Raw genomic sequence first — 18,074 nt, forward strand, 5'->3', positions numbered from 1 at the left:
CATAGTTTTTCCCCTTAAAACTTCCCAGTCCGTCCCAGGGCAGGCGCTCCCGGAGTGCCATGGGAATCGCGTGTCAGCTGGAAGGGGAACAAGCGGCCTGAGGAGTGGACTGGGTCATGGAGCTGCACTCTGCCCTGGGGGTGGAAATGGAAGTCAAACCCCGGTCCTTGGGAGTCTTGAAATTGAGGGAGCAAGTGGAGTGTTATTTCCCCCCCCCCCCCCCCCACCCCTTCCAGACACCCTGGGTGTTTGGTGTGACCTGGAACATTGCGATCTTTCCGGACAAACAGAAGCTGTAAAAAGACTAAAGTGTGGAGAGAGATTGTGACAGTTTTGCATAGGTGTGGGATGGGGGTGACCCACTGCTGGGCGAAGACGTGTCAGAGCGGCGTGGATAGCAGTGCGATTGTGGCGTCCTTCCTGCTTTGAACACTGTAACCTTTACAGATTCTGCAATTTATCATGGCACAAGTGCAGATTCCCATGCTGAGCTGAGGTTGTGGGGGTTTGGGAACTCACCGATCCCCTGTCCTTGTGTTTGAGCGACGAGTACAGATACGGGTTCGGTTCTGGTTCTGCCTCTGTTGGGCCTTGAGAGTCAGGGAGCCCGTCTCCGTGCCCTCGATCGATCTCCACTATAAACTCTCCCTCGGCTCTCCTCTCTTGGCGCCATCCTCGGCACCGACCGGAGCACGTCAGAGCCCGTCATGTGTTCCCAATTCCTCTCGCTCTCTCCCCGCGACTTTCATGTCACCCGCATCCCCGGCTGGCGCAGTGAAAGCTGATGCTAAGCACGTTACATGGCCCCAAATTTACCACCCCTCACATTTACTATTTGCACGATCGCTTGCCTGTCCCTGGGCATTTGTCATGACTGGAGGTCGGGGCTCTTTAATTGAGGTTTGTAATTAGAAGCAGAGTTGGGCCTCTGTGTGCTGGGCCGGACCTGATGTTATGAAAAGGAGCAGCTTTTGGTCGCCTTTCTGTGGAAGCGACTGACTGGCCTGTCTGGTGCCAGGCTGGGGGGCCAGGACACCCACAAAAGTGCTTGCATTAGGACGCTGTTACCCGTGCCTGTGTTTGACCTTTTGCATGTTCATAATGGCCTGTCTTTCTGTGGTCCTGCATGCCACTGGACAAATCTTGTACTGTAGCTCATCTTTTGGGTGTTTGATGCCTTTTTAAAGTGACACGTTCTCCTTTTTGTGACAGTGACTCCGGAAAAGTCAAATTGCACCCCAGCCTCTATCTCCTGTTGCTTGTTCTGGGACGACTCTACCCCTCCCCCATGGACGGGTCCTGCTCCCCGCTGGGATTGGCCACCTTCCTGCCCTTCATCATCAAGTAAGTGCCCCCTGTGCTTTTGCCTGCTTCCCTCTTGTTTTGCTTGTGTCCCCCCCCCCCCCCCCCCTCAACTTTCTATGATGTCCCATCCTGGAGAGCTCATACTGGGGGCCTCCCCTCTCCTGTTTTCCGGGCCTCTAGCCGAAGTCCAGGCTCAGTGGCGAGTGGCTTTGGTGGCGTATTAACATGTTTTAAGGTGTAGGCTAGGTCTGAAAGGGTTAATGGCATAGCTGGGGTTAGCAGTGTGCCGCATCTGTAAACGCAGTGTACTTTGTGCCGTCTCTCGACGTTCCCAGACCCCCCGCCCTGTTATCTTCCCCACCCCAAAGCTAGTCCCGCAGTTACCCCCGTGCATGGATTTTTCTCATTTCTGTGGAACAAAGAAAAATATTATTGGAACAGGTTCTTCCCGCAGCCATAAGAAAACGGGTGATCTCGAGTGTGTCCCGTCAGAGCTGCCGGCGCATTGCGCACACAGGCGGGGGACATCATGCCTTATCATCCTGTCCCCCACCCGCGTTTGATGTCAGGTATGACCCACGAACCGTCACCCGCCAGGACGTTCCAAAACTGCTTACAAACACACACCTTCAAGGGGCCGAAAAGACAAGATGCACTGTCTGTTAAACGTGAACGAATGAATCAGTTGATTACCGTTTGACGTAATTCTGCAGCAGTGCCCTACTAGTGTGGGGGGGGGTGGGGGGGGTAGGCAGGTCCCCTATTAATTACACCCTGTATTGGTTGGTAAGTTATTAATGTTTACAGCTGGCACTTGGCGGGAGCAGGGTTATAAAAATGAGAGCAGAGAATGTTGGGTTCTGTCTGTATGCATGATCCACACCAAGATAAGGTGACTGATGGTAATGTTGGCAACCAGAGGTGATATTCCTCAGGGGGTTGTGGTGTCTCCTTTGTTGTATCCAGAAACGACCCGTCCCTCCTAATTATCAATGTAATAAAATACAGTCACTGAGGTTATCAGTCCGTAACTGTCTTGGAAGTCATTAGTGTCTTGATCTCAAGCTGGAACCTGACATAGGAGGGTCGTGTGTATGAGCTTTACACTGATGAGGCAGCGAGAACACCCCCAGTGAGCAGAAGCAGTTTCATTTCACGGGGAAATGCAGGTTTGGTAGTTAAAACCACTCACTGGGTCATGCTGACCTTCTGGGCGGTAGGAGGCCTAAGGAAGACCTGATTCCTGTGTTTCACTTTTGACTCTCTATCTTTATTTGGGAGTTGTGACTGTGAATGGTTGCCTCCTGCACGCTTACATTCAGCTGGGAATTATCCACATGGCAGGCATTAAACCCCCCCGCCCCCCCCGGATTGCTCAGCAGGGTGCTTAGCATAGCTGAGATCTGGTGAGAGGCACAGTAAACACTTCATGGCGTCTCTGGCCGCAGGCGAAACGTGCGAGCCGTCTGGGGTCGATAGGAACATCGTCACGGGAATCTCTTCTGCGAGCCTCTTTCGATGGACCTTCTCCCTCGCGTTACTGTCTTGTTGGCCTTTTTATTTTCTCCTCATTTCCTGTCCTCACAGGCCTCACACAGGGCACAAGGTGCTTGGCTCCGCAGTCCTGTTGTTTGGAAACTCCACTCGTGCGAGAGATGCCATCTTTTCACAGCGGGGTGAGGCGGAGTTTTCTGATGGTCTGGTTCAGGTGGTCTAGGCAGGCGTAGCGGAGGTCAGAAGCTGAGCAGCGATGGGGTATATGTGGTGGTATATAGCCTGGACTGGGGCAGGTGTTGTGAGGTGAGCTGAGGGCATGTGGCATGCCTGAAGCGCCAGGGAGACGACTAGGGATTTGCGGGGCAATTTTTCTTACCATTGGAAGGTGTAGGCGTAGGACGGTCTGGCTCTCTTGTTATGCCTCCCAAGTATCACCTTGTGTTTTTAGCCCATATATACTCGGGATGACCCACATGGTTCTGCACACATTTGTGATCTGCTGGCCATTGTAAGGATCCCATCTCTGTACTTCGGGGTTCGGCTTTTCTGCCGGTCTTTCTGCCTGCCCTGCTGGGGCCTCCTGCAACTGGGTCCGCACTGGTTGGCAGGCAGTCCTGACTGGCTGGTTGTTAATGGACATGTGGGTGGGGTTGGGTTTGGATCCTTGGTGGCTCCTGCTGGGGGCTAAAGACCAGGGCTGCTTTGTGCCTGGGAAAGGTATGCGTGTGCTTCCAGTTAAATGGAGCCCACATGTTCTCCATGTTAAATATAGCACTAGCTGGGATGCTTTGGCTCTCTCTCCCCACCCGAGTTTGCGTACGTGTTCAGGATTCTCATTTGTGATTTCTATCTGTCTGCCTTGCAGGGACTCTCAGAAGTTTATTTTTACCCTGGCACAGTGTTACTCTGAGATTAGTTGCCTGAGATTAGAATCTCTACCCCCACCTCCCCCACCCTCCTTTTCCCCACCTGGGATTTACCACTTCCTGTCAGGCTATCCCTTTTTCACGCATTCTTCCTTGCCAACCCCCTATGCCTTTTGGTCACTTTCTCGAGAGTGGACCTTTGTCCCTGGACCTGGACCATATCTGAAGTCCCAGTGAATTTGCATTTACGTAGTTGATATGACAGTAGAACATTTGCTTGTGTTCTGTCCCCCAGCCCAGCATCTGTGGTAGCGCATTATCCCATCCATTCTTCAGACCTTGACGTCGTCTTTGTAGTGTGTCAAGAAATGAAGAGGCTGGAATCTCTTCTGCTCTGTACCAGCTGGAAGTTGTGCAACGTCGCCACTTTTTTCACTTTTTACGCCTGCGATAAGAAAGTGATTTAACTGGCCCTTGACCGGAGTAGCTCTGCACTTGCTAATGTGCCGCCGCCCTGGTACCACTGGCCTGCGGTTCACTCCCATATCTTTGGTACCAGGAACTCCTGGCGTCATCTAGCAACTCGGACAACTTCTCTCCCTTTGCATTGCTAGAAAATAATGAGCTGGAGCACTCTGATTCCAACACGCTGCCTGCACTGGGCCACCACAGATGACTTGGTCAGAGGCAGGTTTAGGAAACATAGCCACCTTGACTGGGATTTGGTTCCATGAAGGACTTGACACTTGGTGTTATTACTTGCAAACTTTTTATCTGCCTTGCCCTTTCCTGTTCTTGACAAGACAGGGCACTGAATGAGGAAGAACGTGGGTGGGTTCTGGAGGTCTTGAGCTTAATGGACTAATGGGGATTTGACGGAATTTTGATTAGGCTAACTGGAAAATTAGCATGATCACATCAATCTAGTTGTCTTAACTGAAATATGTTTAGAAGAGCTAAAAGGCCTCTACTTTCAGCAGAGGATTTAACCTCATCGTCCAACACTCCCCTTCCAGCCATGAGCTCTGTCTCAGACTGAACTCCCATGAGATGAGTCGGCCGTCCCCGTTTCTAAAATTACACCCTTCCAAACTGTCATTTCCTCTCCAAAGAGTTTTAATGGGACAAATTAGTGATGATAGTTAACATATGGAGTGGGGGGGCCTGGGAGGCGTGGTTGGTGGTCATACTCGTTGGAGTAAGGTGGAAACAAAACCCCCCCTTAAATGGGGCAGTGGCTGTTGTCTTGTTTTGACTGGGTAGCATGTGAGGCACATCTTCTGACCTCATTGTTGTGGGGCCTCCCTGGGTGCTGGCTTCTCCTGAGCTTCAGGTGATGGCAGAGAGCTGATGGATCTACAAAGTGTTAGGGATTTGGGACCATTGGAATTTTGTGGTAGTTTGGACTCTGAGAAGAAATTATGTGGTGTGTGTATATAGCTGTCGATTCAGTACCACTATTAACCTCAAAAGTCTGTGTTATTGCTTTCTGAGTAAGTTATTTCTCTTTGGAAGGCTTGCCTGATTTTTTTAAGGTTGATGGTTATCTGGAGTCCAGCTTGTAGCAGGACCTTGCAGGAGCTTTAAGGCTGGTGGTTTTCTGGGGCCACTTTTGGAATGTGGGTCCTGACCATCACCAAGGCCATTTCCCAGGCAGGACTCACTTGGCAAAACATGAGGCAGGACCCCTTCTAAACCCTCTGAAAGAAACACTCTATGAACTCGTCTTTCCCTGCTCCAATGTTGCATCAAGTCTATGAAGTCAAGCTTGTTGCAAACTCCAAGAAGGGAGGCGCCACCTCCAGACCATCTCTCGCTGGGTGTAATGGCACCCGGATGCCGACTTGAGCGCCGCTCCACCCCCCCTAGTACCCCTTAACTCCTTCAGACTGGCTTGTAGAAATGAAAGATGAGTATCTGGGCCAGGTTCTGACTGCATCATCTGGTGCTAAATGCTTCCACGTGTGGGCTGCTGCTGGAAGGCCCTTGGCAGTGGGACCATTGGGACCAGGGGGCCTGGGCTCGGGAATTTTGGTGGGTGGTTCTGGGAGAAGGGATTTGCAGGGCGCATTGCGGGGGTCCCAAGTTTCCATGAGAGCTCTGGGCCTTTCTATAATAAGCCCCATTCCCCGCTTGCGTTTGTCTGGCTGGCTTGGTGGTGTCCGCACGTTGCAGCAGCCAAAGTCGCCATGTAGTATGTGTCTCTTCTGACACCACCACACCCCTTCCCCCCCCAGTTCCTTGAGCTAAGCTCCCATCTCTTTCTTTTGTTGCTTACGTGATTGGAAATGTGTTTGCGGGGCAATGATTGTTAGGTATACATCGTTCTAGGAGCAGTGGCAAAAGTCTTTGCTTACCTCATGTCATCTTTAAAATCGTTTCCCATCGTCCTTCTCCTGCTCGTATCCCCTTTTTCTCCTACCTCCTGCTGAGTTTGTTCTCGAAATGAAGATGAGCTCAATTATCTCTTGGGATATGACAGTCACCATCCCCACCCTCGCCCAGCGGATCGCTTATTTTCGGCGTATTTCAGACATGACTCTGCCTGGCTCTCTACCTCCCTGACTCATGTCTTCCTCCCCCATCCCCGATCCTTAATCACCTGCTCTCCCTCACCCTGTCTCATTATCATCCTGACACTGCCTGCATTTCTTCTCCTGATCTTAGGGGGGAGGGCAGGATAAGGATCAATTGGGGGGTGGTGATCTCAGGATAAGGTAGCGGCCTCTCCTAAGAACCAGCTCATTATTCTGCCAGCCGTCACCGTGCATCAGTGTCCCATTAATGAGGCCCAGCACTGGTCTGGCCTCCCCAACACCACAGCCCCCCCCCCCCAGAAAAAAAAAAGTAAAAAAACTCCCATCTTCATTTGTGTTGTGACATCAGAGCAGGTTTGGCAGAGAAACAGGCCATCAGAGTTGCATTGCAAGCGGTTTTTATTTTGGGAAGCACTTACCTTACTCCCCAGCTGTGAACACAGACGGTCTAGAAAGACCTGCTGCTCTCAGATATGGAAGGCCACTTGAATGGCCAAGGTGGATGGAGGCCTCAGCTTCTCACTTGTCGAATAGTGGTCAAAATGGTTGCTAAAAGAAGAGGAGAAAATGCATGTCTGGGTGTGTTAATGGAACCAGGGGCCCCACCGTGGCATGCCTGGCTTGGATTATTAAATGGCAGACCCCTCTGGCATGGATGATCTGCAGAGCGCTGCGGCAGTCTCATGACCCAGGGAGAGACATGAGAAGTACGGGGGGGCTTGTGGGAAAGTTTTACCTCATGCAGCGTGGGAGGACGCTTTGTCACTGATCCTGGGAGCTCGGCATCTGCGGTAGAACCATTGGACTGGTTTCAGCTGATAAGTAGCTGCTGTGCAAGTTTCTGTTTGTGTCTGTCTGCTCAAATCTATTACAGACGTTTTCTGTATATAAAAAAAACTCCCAAACCCATGTTTGGCCCTTAAGCACTAAGGCCAAGCCTTGACCGGAATGGATGCTTTCTAATAAGTTTAGCTGTGTGTTTCACCCGTTCCTTTCCCCACGGTCTTCCAGGTGCGGTCGCTCTGCTGTGTATCGGACACGCCAGATGGCAGCCAGGGCCCTAGTGCCTTTTGTCTCTGTGACCCAGCTCCCCTCCACCATTGGTGCTCTGCTGGAGGACCTCCCTGTGGGGCCTGGGCCTCAGGTGCAGCAGAACCACATCCATGGCACCTTGTTGCAGGTCAGTCTCGCCTATGTTGGCGCTCTGTCTTGGTGTAATGATCCGTGATGATTATCTAGGCCTCCACCCTGATGAAGCCCAGTACGGTTAGCTTCCTGTTTACTGGGTGTCTGTCTAGAAGTTACGGTGCAATTTGTGAACCTGTGGGCAAAGGAGGGCAGATTGACCCCGCCCCCCCCCCCCCCAAAAGCGGCCAAACTTCATTTTAGTCCTCTTACGGTACGCACTGACAATGTGCTGATCGCGGTTTGGCATACTCTGTGTATTTCTGTCTCTGGATGGGGTCAGGGTGCAGTAGAATGTTTTGGGGTGGGGGTGGATGCACAGATGAAGTCAGACAGAATTCTGGAGTGTCTTGTGAAGGGACATGAGTGTCTGACATCTCATTTATGACCCACAGTGGAGCTTCGTGGTGTAAGTGTTGCTCATACCTCACCCATCCCCCAGTGCATGACTGTCTTTAGTTCAGTTGAGCTCTGTGATGTAAAGAGGGGTGGTGTTGGTGGCAGAGATGAGCTCAGGTGGAACTGAGTTCATTTCTTTGGAAACAAAACTCTAGGCTGGGTGCAGGTGCTGGTGTGCCAGTAGCCAGCATCCATGACCTCCTACCCAACTCCAGCTGGTTTCAGATCAGTGGGGTGCCAATCTGTGCAACACTATGTGGGCGTTGTGGCATCTTGGTCCATGACATGTGGGCGAAACACGGCAGTTGTGTAAGATTAGCTTGTGACTATCGCCAGTCGTATTATTTCCTATGCCGAAATGCTTCTACGATTGCTCTTCATAAATGGTTATATCAGCATGGCTGCGCTGCCAGTTAACCATGAGCTCCCCACCCAACCTAAGTTAGGGTATTAGAAGAATGAGCTAAGAGGGAAAGTCTTTCCAAAAGGAAACCAGCATGAAATAGGTGCTCATATTTTTGCGCACACACACCCTCGGACAGATGGGGATAATCAGGCTGAGTCTTTGTGGACCGTAGACGTCATCCGAACATGGAAACGAGTCCTGTTTTGTCACACCAAGCTTGGCGTCTCGGGTGAAGGAGATGATCCTCGTGAGACTATTGGTGAAGGTTCCTGGCGTTAAGTTTTGGCAGCTCAGTCTGCTGTTGAAGGTCCTTGAAGCAGCTGTGATGAGGGACTGAGTCTTGACACAGGTGGGCAGACTGAACAGGACGGCCTGCAGGCTTTGGAAAGTGCTTGACGCCTTCTTGGGCCCCCTTTACAAGCCTTTTAACGTCAATAAAACGTTAGCACGTGTGACTTTCTCCTTCGGAACCTGCTTAATAACTTCCTGTTGTCCACCGTCCCATTTGACGTAGTTCTTTTGACAGGACCTCCAGGATGGCTCCATGCAACAGTGGGGGGTGGGGGTGGGGGTGGGGGTGGGCTTTGAGGTTACGAGCCTTTTAGGAGACAAAGGGTCCCTCTGAGAGGGCCTTGGTAGGCTGTTCCTCACCGTGAACTTTAAGTGTCTTTCAGGACCTGCGAGGGGAGCTGGACATCTGACGATTTCCAAATGCGTGCGTTTGGTCATGCAGTCTGCTGTGTTGATATACTTCTTTTGTAAATTCTTTATCTTGTCACCTTAGCTCTTAAAACGAGTACATACAGGCACATGGAAGGAACACCCCCCCCCCCCCCCCCCCCAAGGATGATGAGGCCCAGTCACTGTTTTGCTTTTGGACTTCAAAGCCAGAGGATAGTGGGACTATCTATCGACACGTGGAGCTGGGGGTTGGGGAGCAGGTTTCAGAACTCAGGGTTGTTAGTGACGTCGTTCCCTGTTGTGGGGGGAGGGGGGGGATCTACTCGCCTTTAATCTCCCACCAGGGAGTGTTTTTCTTGCGCTCGTTCGTTTGTGTGTGTGGCAAAAAGCGGGTGAGAGTGCCACTGGTGGCAGCTGGATCTTCTGAGGTATGGATGAGCAGCTCCTTAGGCCTGTCTAGGGATTATCAGGGGTCCTGTTCAACACATCAGGCCTGACCATTTCATGCATGGTTCCTTAATGAAGATCTCTGTGGTGAGCGCTGGCCAGCCCAGTCTGGGCAGTGTTTGATGTAGGAGAATGAGTGTGGGAGTTGGTGTGGCGTGGGATGGAGCTCTAGACGATCCTGACACCAGAGCTGTTTTAGCACTTAATTAGCCACAAGGCAGGAGTGTTGGCTGACACAGTTCCTACAGCCTAATTGTTGGACAAATGTGCCATGATTTCCCAACCCCCCCCACCCCCCACCATCTCTTATGTCAGACGCCTCTGGGCCGGGGCTCTTCAAAGCCAGCTGCAGAATGGCCGATTGTGGTCATCAGTTTTTGATGTGGTGCGACTTACGACCGAAGCTGACCGAGTCTTGCCTCCAAATCCCATCGGAGATGAAACGCTGACTTGTAGGTGTGTGGCCAGGGTAGATCGGACTGTAAGCATATCAGAAACAATTGTCAGTTCGCCAAACTGCATATCCTTTTACTGCAACGCCAGTAATGACGGCCTGCTTTTTTCCGTAATTCAGTAAACGTGTAGGTCTTGTAAAATCTCCAAGTTATAGCTGACCGGTATCTCTCACGTTACAGGAAATCGGCATCGGTGGAATGTCTTTATCTCTTCTTGTTGTGCAGGAACTTGCGGTCACGACACGTTTCGAGTGTCTTTGTGGTTGCGGTGCTAACCTAGGCTGAAGCCTTGTGCGTCTCTCCGGCTTTTTTCTCTCCGTTTCTTCGTGTTTTGGGTCATTCTCGGGATGTTCATTTGTCTCAAGATGATTTTGTAAAATCATGAACAGAAGCTGGAACCCAATTCTTAGCATAAAAGCTCAGGAAAATGGCGACGGGAAGGTCGAGATTGGAATTCCTCCAATTGACTTGATCGGTTTTCATTTAATCTGCTTATCCGTATTGGATGTCCGGTATTGTGAAACTCTGAGCGTGGCGTGTGGGAACGTGGGTCCCACTCAGCAGGAATTTCGCCTATGGCTCCGAGCCGGCGCGAGTCGACAGTGCACGTCTGACCCCGCCAGTTCCAGCCCGAGTTCGCCCATGTGACCCTGGTATGATTTACATGTCCTTTCTGGTATTTAATTTTGCGTTTCATTGCATTACCGCCACCCCCAGCACTACCCCCAAGGCGGCGACAGTGCCTGATTCATGCCCGGCTGGCCACTGGCCCCCGTGTACCCGCGTCGTGTTTGTGCAAGTGACTCAGGCCACTATAAATATTCTCCCGCTTCTTCCATTCAGGGAGGTTGGAATAACACTTCTCTGTTTGGGTGACTGGTGGCTGGAGAGTGTGGCTCCCGTGTCAGGGTCTGCGTGGGGGGGGACCGTGGTGGGGGCGGCTGTACGGGGTGCAGGGCTGGTTCAGAGTGGAGCTGCGTATGTTTAAAATATGGCTGAAGGTTATGACTGTGTGGGGGGAGGGGGCCCGATTCTTGCCTGCATGCACCCCCCTCCCACCACTACATGGTGCAATGAAAGGCATCCTCCCTACAGTGCTTAGGGTACGTGGACCAGGACCCGAGCTCAGGCTGGCCGCCTGACCAGTGCCATGGGCTCAGGGGATGGTGCTGGTTCTGGTCCATTTTATTGGGCTTTGAAGGAGGCTGAGTTGGGACAGGGGGGGGCTCTCCTCACCTGTTTGGCTGTTTTCCTGCCTGTAGGTCCTTCACCTGTTGAGTTCCTATCACGCGGAGGCACACAGGAGCCATTCAGAGGCCGGATGGGGGGGTGACAGTGTTGTCATCGCCCTCCAACCACGACTGTGGCTGGCCACCAGGTATGCACTGCACATATGCCCCCCCCTCGCACACAACTTCGCTCTTTGTCCAACTTGGGCGGGCCGTGCTTTCATCTACCTCACCCTCCTTGCATGTAAAATCAGCCTCCTAGAACTGCATAGGCCCCCCCCACCCCCCCAGTAATCACCCGGCTTGTCGTCTAACTCTACCTGTGTTGGAGCGTGTGTTGCCGTTGGGGGGGTGGGGGATGTATGGCGCTGCTCCCCGGAGGTCTGTCTGCTGCGCCATGATCGAGATCGACCTCCGGCTCCCATGGTCTTTGCTGCAGCATCAGGAGAAGAATGGCTCTATTCTCCCCCCCACCCCAGGGCGACGTGACCCCTGATCCCTGCCCCGTCAGGCTGTGGTTTCAAAGTCCCTCTGCAGAGCGATTACTCCACTGATGTGACCGAAACGCCACACACTCAACTGTCTTAGGGTGGCTGCCTGTGTGCCCTGCTTCCTGTGCGGGGGTGGGGGGGGGGTCACAGTTTCAACCACAGGTAGATGACTATCATCATCTTATGCACGTTATACAGTAGGTTAGATTCCTGTTCTTCAGCGCAAGCCATATCTATCTTTTGATCCCCGTGAGGTAAATCCTAGTCGTCGTCCCCCCCCCCGCCCCCACCAAAACCTTAAATTTGTTACCATGGGCTGTTTCTCCCCCCCTGGGGCTCTTTCAAAGGGCTGACGTAAAAGAGTACGTGTTGAGCCTGAAGGATGATCGCTGACGATTATCCTGCAGATGACATCCAAGGAGAGTTCCTGCTTGATGTCGCCGGTTTGAGGAATCGCTGTTTGCCTAGCCCCTCACCCCTGCCTGACCCTGGTAACCAGGTGTGTGGCTCGGCCAGTTGCTCTATCCCAGCCCCCCCCCCCCCAACTCTGCTGTACTGGGTCATTCATAACTTGAGGAGCAGACTGGCCTGCAAAATCACAGTAGCCTGAGGAATAGCGGGGCCGCTGCACTGGAAAGGTGTTCCGAGGGCTGGGAGAGTTCTTCAGGAAAGGCCCAGGAGGTGCTGAGGGCCTGCTGTTTGCGTCAGTCATCAGGTCATCTGGATGTTCAGCTTGGAAGTGGTATCTATGTGAGCAAGAGAGAGGGACTGAAAGAGCGAGAGTGGGGGCGGCTTAGCACAGAGCACATGACATGGAGCACGAGAGCGCCAGTGAGTCAGCCAGTCATGTGCCCCTGTGGGTGGGGGTGCTGTTTATGACCTGGTACCCTGCAGCTCCACCCATCCATGATCTGTCTGTAACCCCAGAATGGAGTTAGCTACCTCAGTTCCCACCATCTCGCCCTACTCCTGGGATCGGGAAGTGGGTATTCTGAATGTGTGTGCAACTGGCTGTGACCCCCACGGTGTGGGATGCGTGGGCTCGGTGAATGAATGTAGTGGCTTTGGAGCAGGGCATTGTGGGTATGAATAAGAGGAGCTGGCCTGGCATGGGTGGATCCTGCAGTGTTCCTCACCAAAGCCTAGTGTTGTCAGATGGCCGTTACCTTAATATCTGGCCAGCGGGGATGAGGCATCGCAGCCTGACAGTGGACCCTTGTTCTGGTACGCGCACCCCCGGATGTGTCGGAGCATCCTCCTGCTACAGCTGCAGGTGGCGGGTGGGGGTTGCACAGTCCTCACTCGCTGGTGACTCTCCACTTATTCAGCAGCAGTTCTGCAGTGCTGGGTGGGGGTAGGGAGTCATATTTTACCGCATGGACTCTGTACCTGATTTATTCCCTTAGTCAGAGACTCGCCGTGACCCGTCAGCTGGGAAGTATTTCTGCTTCACATGAAGTTGGTTGTGCTCTGCCGCCCACAGTCCCCCCCCCGCACTTCCCTCCCATGATGCTTTGCTGTCGAGCTGTGGGAAGATGGCACTGTGCTCTACGATGTGACTTTGCAGCATGTGTTTCATGTATGTCTAACCCCTCCCATCTCTTTCCCCGGTTTTCAGGACAAACCCTTGTCTGGTTACTCGAGCCTCTATGCTGGACCTTTTGGGGAGCCTTTGTGCATGGGAGAGGACCCCCGCTGATGGTAGGTGTGCCTTGCGACGTACGGAGTGCTGAACGTCCTGCCCTGTGGGTGTACGGACCCCCATGGACGAATGGCTGCATTTCCTCTTTGCTCAGAGCTTCGGCAGAGGCTGAGTGTGAGGGCTGCTGGGTCTTGCAGAAATGCTTAACCACAGCCAAAGCCGCGAGCTGTGGTGTAAGTGCCCCCCCCCCCCCCGGGGCTTCCTGTATGTGCGTATGCCAAATGAGCGTCTGGTGGGAATGCTTAACCCGGCCTGCAGTGGGCGCTGAGGCTTCAGATCGCACGATAAACACTGTTTTATGCCTTCTTCACCTTCTTTCTGCCTTGAGTGCAAAAAGTGAAATGTGGCTCTATGGGGGTGGGGGGGGGGGTTTATCTGTTTTTTCACTTTGTACTGCCACGATCAGCTGAGCAGGAAGTGGGAATTTCTCGACTCACTGCGGCACACACCCTTCATTTGGGCAGGGTGAGAAATGCAAGTCTCTCCATACCCGTTCGTGCCGTTTTTGATCCATCTGGGCTCATAAACCTTGGCCCCCCACCCCACTCCAACAGCAATGAACTCATCTTGGACCCAAATCCAACATCCACCCCCCCCCACTGAGACCCGAATGGGGCTGTGTTAATTTTTTCAGTTGGCTCGCCGGCCCTGTATCCCACACAAGTCTGGTGCCAGAACACGCTAATCCCGTAAAACGGCCCACTTGCAGTGCCTTGCATTCTTACCAGGGTGCCGACTTGACCCACATTAGTGTCCTGCCTCTGTTCTGAGCTTCCCAACACACTGTACACTGACGAATCACCCAGAATGCTTTTCTCATCTCCTGTCTATCCCTCGAATCTGCGGGTCTTGACTGTGACGGATGGAGAGCAGAGCCGTGCCATCGGCCGTGCCGGGCGGGGGGGGGGGGGGGGAGCATCTGGAGAGCAGAGCCTCACCATGCCTGCTTTTTGCTTTTCACAGTTTTTCTAACAACTGTAGAGCGTGATGTAAAATGCAGCACTGTGGCTCTTCACTTCGGAAGGGTGGTGTTAACCTGTGTGTGTGTGTGTGTGTCTGTGTGTGTGTGCGCGTACGTGTGTGTGTGTGTGTGTGTGTGTGCGTACGTGTGTGTGTGTGTGTGTGTGTAGCCAGGTGGTTGGGGTCCAGTTCTCAGGGGTGTAGTTCTCTGCCTCATGCACTTGCCTTTCCCAACCCTCTGATCCAGTTCCACCCAAGTCCGCGCCACCCAGTCCCCAGTAATGTCCCAGTCCCGTCCCCCCCCCCCCCCCCCCAAAAAAAAGGTTGTAGACTTTTATCTGATATGGGTTTCGGGGGACAGCCATGAAACAGCTGTGGTTTGTCCTAAATCCTAAAGTGGCCGTGTCAATGAATTACTATTTTTACATTTTTTAAGCCCCCCCTCTAAATAAATAAATAAATAAATGGATGGATGGATAAATAAATAAATAAATAGGACACATTCCATGATAGCAGGGTGGGTACTTTTAGATCCAAAAGATCTACCCATGAGCCTCTAAGGTGCCCCCCCCCCCACACATATAAAGGTGTGACAGAGCCAGGGCTTGCCAGGGATTATGGGTACGTACTTGCCTTTTATTAGAGGCACATGTGATGGAAATGGGGGAGAAGATGCTGGCAGTCTGAAAAACGACTGCTGTGGGTTTTCCAGCCCAGTAGAGTTATGGAAGTTCGGAGATGGAGAGCGTTGCTATGTTTGGGGCGGCTGTGCTTTATTCGAGGCGTCTCATAGGGGTGCAGATGGGCCTCTCCGGGTCGCCCGTCCTGGGATGGGCCCGATCCCGCCCACACGCCCCCGGAGTCGACTGCCTGCTGGAGGCACGGCCTCCATTTCCTAGATGGATAATATCTGTGGCCTTGGGACTCTCCTGGGGGAGCTATTTTAATAGGGGGTGTTATAAGCAGAGCACCATGCTTTGATGACGTCCCTCTGCTCTGCTTCCCTGAAAGCTGCAGTAATGAGAGCTGCCTTTGGATGCACTTGAAAGGGGGGAGAGTTTATTGACATGATTCTGTTTCCCAGCAGGTTTTGATCAGAGTGTGTGTGTGTGGGGGGGGGGTGGTGTTAAGGTGTCTGCTTTTTTATTTTTTAATACACAAGCTTGCTTTTGTGAATACAGTACAGTGATGATCAACTCCGCCGGCTTTTGATAAAGACCCCCTGCATCCAGGATGAGGTGGGGGCACCTGGGGTCCCAGGAGGAGGCGGAGTCACCGTCTTAGATGAAGGGCTCCTATCCTGAACATGACTGACCGGAGGACTCTGCTTATGGTGTAAATGCACCGACATGTCATGTAAAAACGCAGACTGGTCTGTCTGTATACAGGTCTCACCCAAAAGGTTCATGACCTCCCCCCCCCAAGCGACTGCGCTGCTTAGGTGTGGGGTAACTCAGCCCTAACCCTAACCCATACCCTATCCTGATTCAGGCCTGGCTCTTATGATTTATGGCCAACAGCCTGGATGAAAGCAAAGATCTTGGGATGCTCTGCAGATGAGGCCCGTGTGGTGGGGGGGTGGCAGCCCTCCCCCGGCACTAAAACCAGCTGATATTACCCTCATCCTCGTAATTCAACCTGCTTGAATCATCACATGCGGCTCGAATTGGAACAGACTGTAACCGGTTCTGCCCCCTCTGTGGGCAGAACCGCTTCAGAGGAGGCGACCAGCTAAAGAGTGAGGTGGTCAAACGGTCAAGGCTGGGTCTGGACTGGAATGACTTCTGAGACATTACTGTCCGCGGGACAGCTGTAGGGCAGCTAACTGGGGACCTGTAATCCCCATCACGGACTTCGCTGTTGGAGTCCTACCGTTGTCGGTCTTAATGGATTCCATCTGTGCCGTGTTTGAACATATAGGTCTCAGCCTTGTTGGGAATCGTACAGCATCTTTCAGTTGGTTTGTTTATAATAAAAACATCGCACAAATGCATCGGGAGAGTTGAACACGCAAAGGACGCTTTCCTGGTCTGGTTCGGCCTTGTCACGGCCCACACGGCGTAGGAAAAACAGCTTTGGGAGGCGGGGACTGACCCCCTCCGCTGTTCTCCTGAGAAGTGCTCATGAGAAGGGAGACGTAGGCTGCTGTTCTCTGTGTATGGGGTACATCTGGCAGTATGTTCCTCATGTTCCGTGTGTGGTTCTCTTTTCTCAGCTCCCGTGCTGTCCCAGCTCTGCGAGGAGGCGCTCTCCATCCTGATGGAGTCCGAGCTCGTCTCCGCCGACGCCCCCCGCCCGCCTTCGAGCCCCGGGGCGGCACAGTACCTGCTGAGCTTGGCGCGGCTAGCGGTCAGCGCGGCCTTGGAGAGGCCAGAACTCTGGGGGGTGGGTGAGAGAGGCCCCCAGCTCCTGGGGCGTCTGCTGCAGTGCCCGCATCACGAAGTGAGACTGCTGGTGCTGGAGGAGGTCTTGAAGGAGCTGGAGGGACTGGCGGAGGGATCGTCACAAAGACGCCCGGTCTCCACCTTCCTCGAACAGAGTGCCTGCAGCCTCACCACCATGGCCCTGCAGGAGAAGCACCCCCAGTGTCTGGAAAAGGTACCCCCCCTCCCCCTTTAACCAAAGGTAGCACATTGCCACTCCTCAGGAACACTCTTACCCACATGTTACCTCCTCCATTCAAGCACTGTTATTACACTCCACTGTGTTTTGGTTAATATTTAAACAGCTGCCTGTTTCCACCCTGTTTCTGGGTTGCGGGTGAGCAAATAGCCCTGTTACTATGGCAGCGTGTCTGAGAGGGCAGATGCCAAATCAAATTCCAGTAGTCCCCTGTCCTGTACGTGCCCGGGTCTCCCAGAAGGCATACCTGTAGAAATCCCCTTAGTGGTCTCTGGGAGTGGACTGCTGTAGTTCTGCTCTGTCATAGAAGGTTCTGGAACGGGTCCGATCAGCCTGACAGCTGCGGGTCAGCTAGATGTTTTGACGGCCCAGCCCTGCATGGAACGCTGTGTGTTTGCAGTCCTGGGGAAGCTGGAACGCGTGTTTCTGTGAGTCAGGAGCTCATTAAAGACGCCGTAAAACTCGCTGGTCTCTCTGGAGAGAAGGGGGGGGAGGGCAGCGGCCTCCACTTTCATATCTGTTTGAAACCCGATCAGAAGCCGTCATGGCCGCCCCCGTCTCCCTGCCCGCCCGCCCGCCTGGCTGTCCCATAAAGCCTTTAATAACCTTTTCACGCTTTACAAAAAAAAATAATAATGATCGAAATGTGCTCCAGGAATGTAAACAGCTCTTTGAGCTGGGTTTACGGTGTGCTTAAGGGGAGGGCCATTCCTGGAGGTGGGGGGGACCCCTCGCTGCGTCCTCGTTAATGGCATCGCTGGACCGTCACATGTCTGGGGGGTGGCAGCGTAGACCAACGGCTTCTGGGTGAGCGTGGTGTCCCGCAGCAGGTGTAGCAGTGGCTTAGTGGGAGGGGCTTGTTTTATTTCTCTCTAAAGAAAGATAAAAAAACATCCCTGGCAGGGAAAAATATAATGGAGGTGCACAAATGTGCACAGAGAGGGTGAAGAGGCACCCCACTGCCCCGTTCCCGGGTCTCACGTTTCAGGCGGCTCGTCCTCCTCCCTCCAGGTGCCACAGGTGTGCTGATGGGCGTGCCCCCCCCCCACCCCTCCACCCCCAGGTGTTGCAGGTGCTGTCCAAGGTGACCCTGGCTTCTGTTCTGCCGTGGAGGGATGGCACGTCCGCTCTGACCCACGCCGAGGCTCTGGACCGACTCCTGGCGCTGGCTGAGGGCTCCGTGCACAGGTTGGTGGTGTGATCCACTGGGAATTGCCTGGCTCTCAGCCACTCTCATGTTGTCCCTGGGATGGATGTTCTGTCCCCTACATGCAAAGGTAGTGTGTGTGCGC

General features: G+C 53.1%; 1 protein-coding gene across 2 annotated transcripts in view; it reads left to right on the forward strand.

The window, feature by feature from the left end:
• Nucleotides 1-18,074, forward strand: part of thada (THADA armadillo repeat containing) — a 55,188-nt gene that overhangs the window by 27,369 nt on the left and 9,745 nt on the right. For both annotated transcript variants that reach the window (XM_023804366.2, XM_023804368.2), the window contains exons 28-33: nt 1,213-1,344; nt 7,217-7,385; nt 11,041-11,156; nt 13,117-13,199; nt 16,376-16,758; nt 17,846-17,970. In XM_023804366.2, the coding sequence (XP_023660134.2) occupies nt 1,213-1,344; nt 7,217-7,385; nt 11,041-11,156; nt 13,117-13,199; nt 16,376-16,758; nt 17,846-17,970 (1,008 nt within the window). The remainder of the gene's footprint in view (nt 1-1,212; nt 1,345-7,216; nt 7,386-11,040; nt 11,157-13,116; nt 13,200-16,375; nt 16,759-17,845; nt 17,971-18,074) is intronic.

This window comes from Paramormyrops kingsleyae, chromosome 3 (genome assembly GCF_048594095.1).
Source record: "Paramormyrops kingsleyae isolate MSU_618 chromosome 3, PKINGS_0.4, whole genome shotgun sequence".
Classification (NCBI taxonomy): domain Eukaryota; kingdom Metazoa; phylum Chordata; class Actinopteri; order Osteoglossiformes; family Mormyridae; genus Paramormyrops; species Paramormyrops kingsleyae.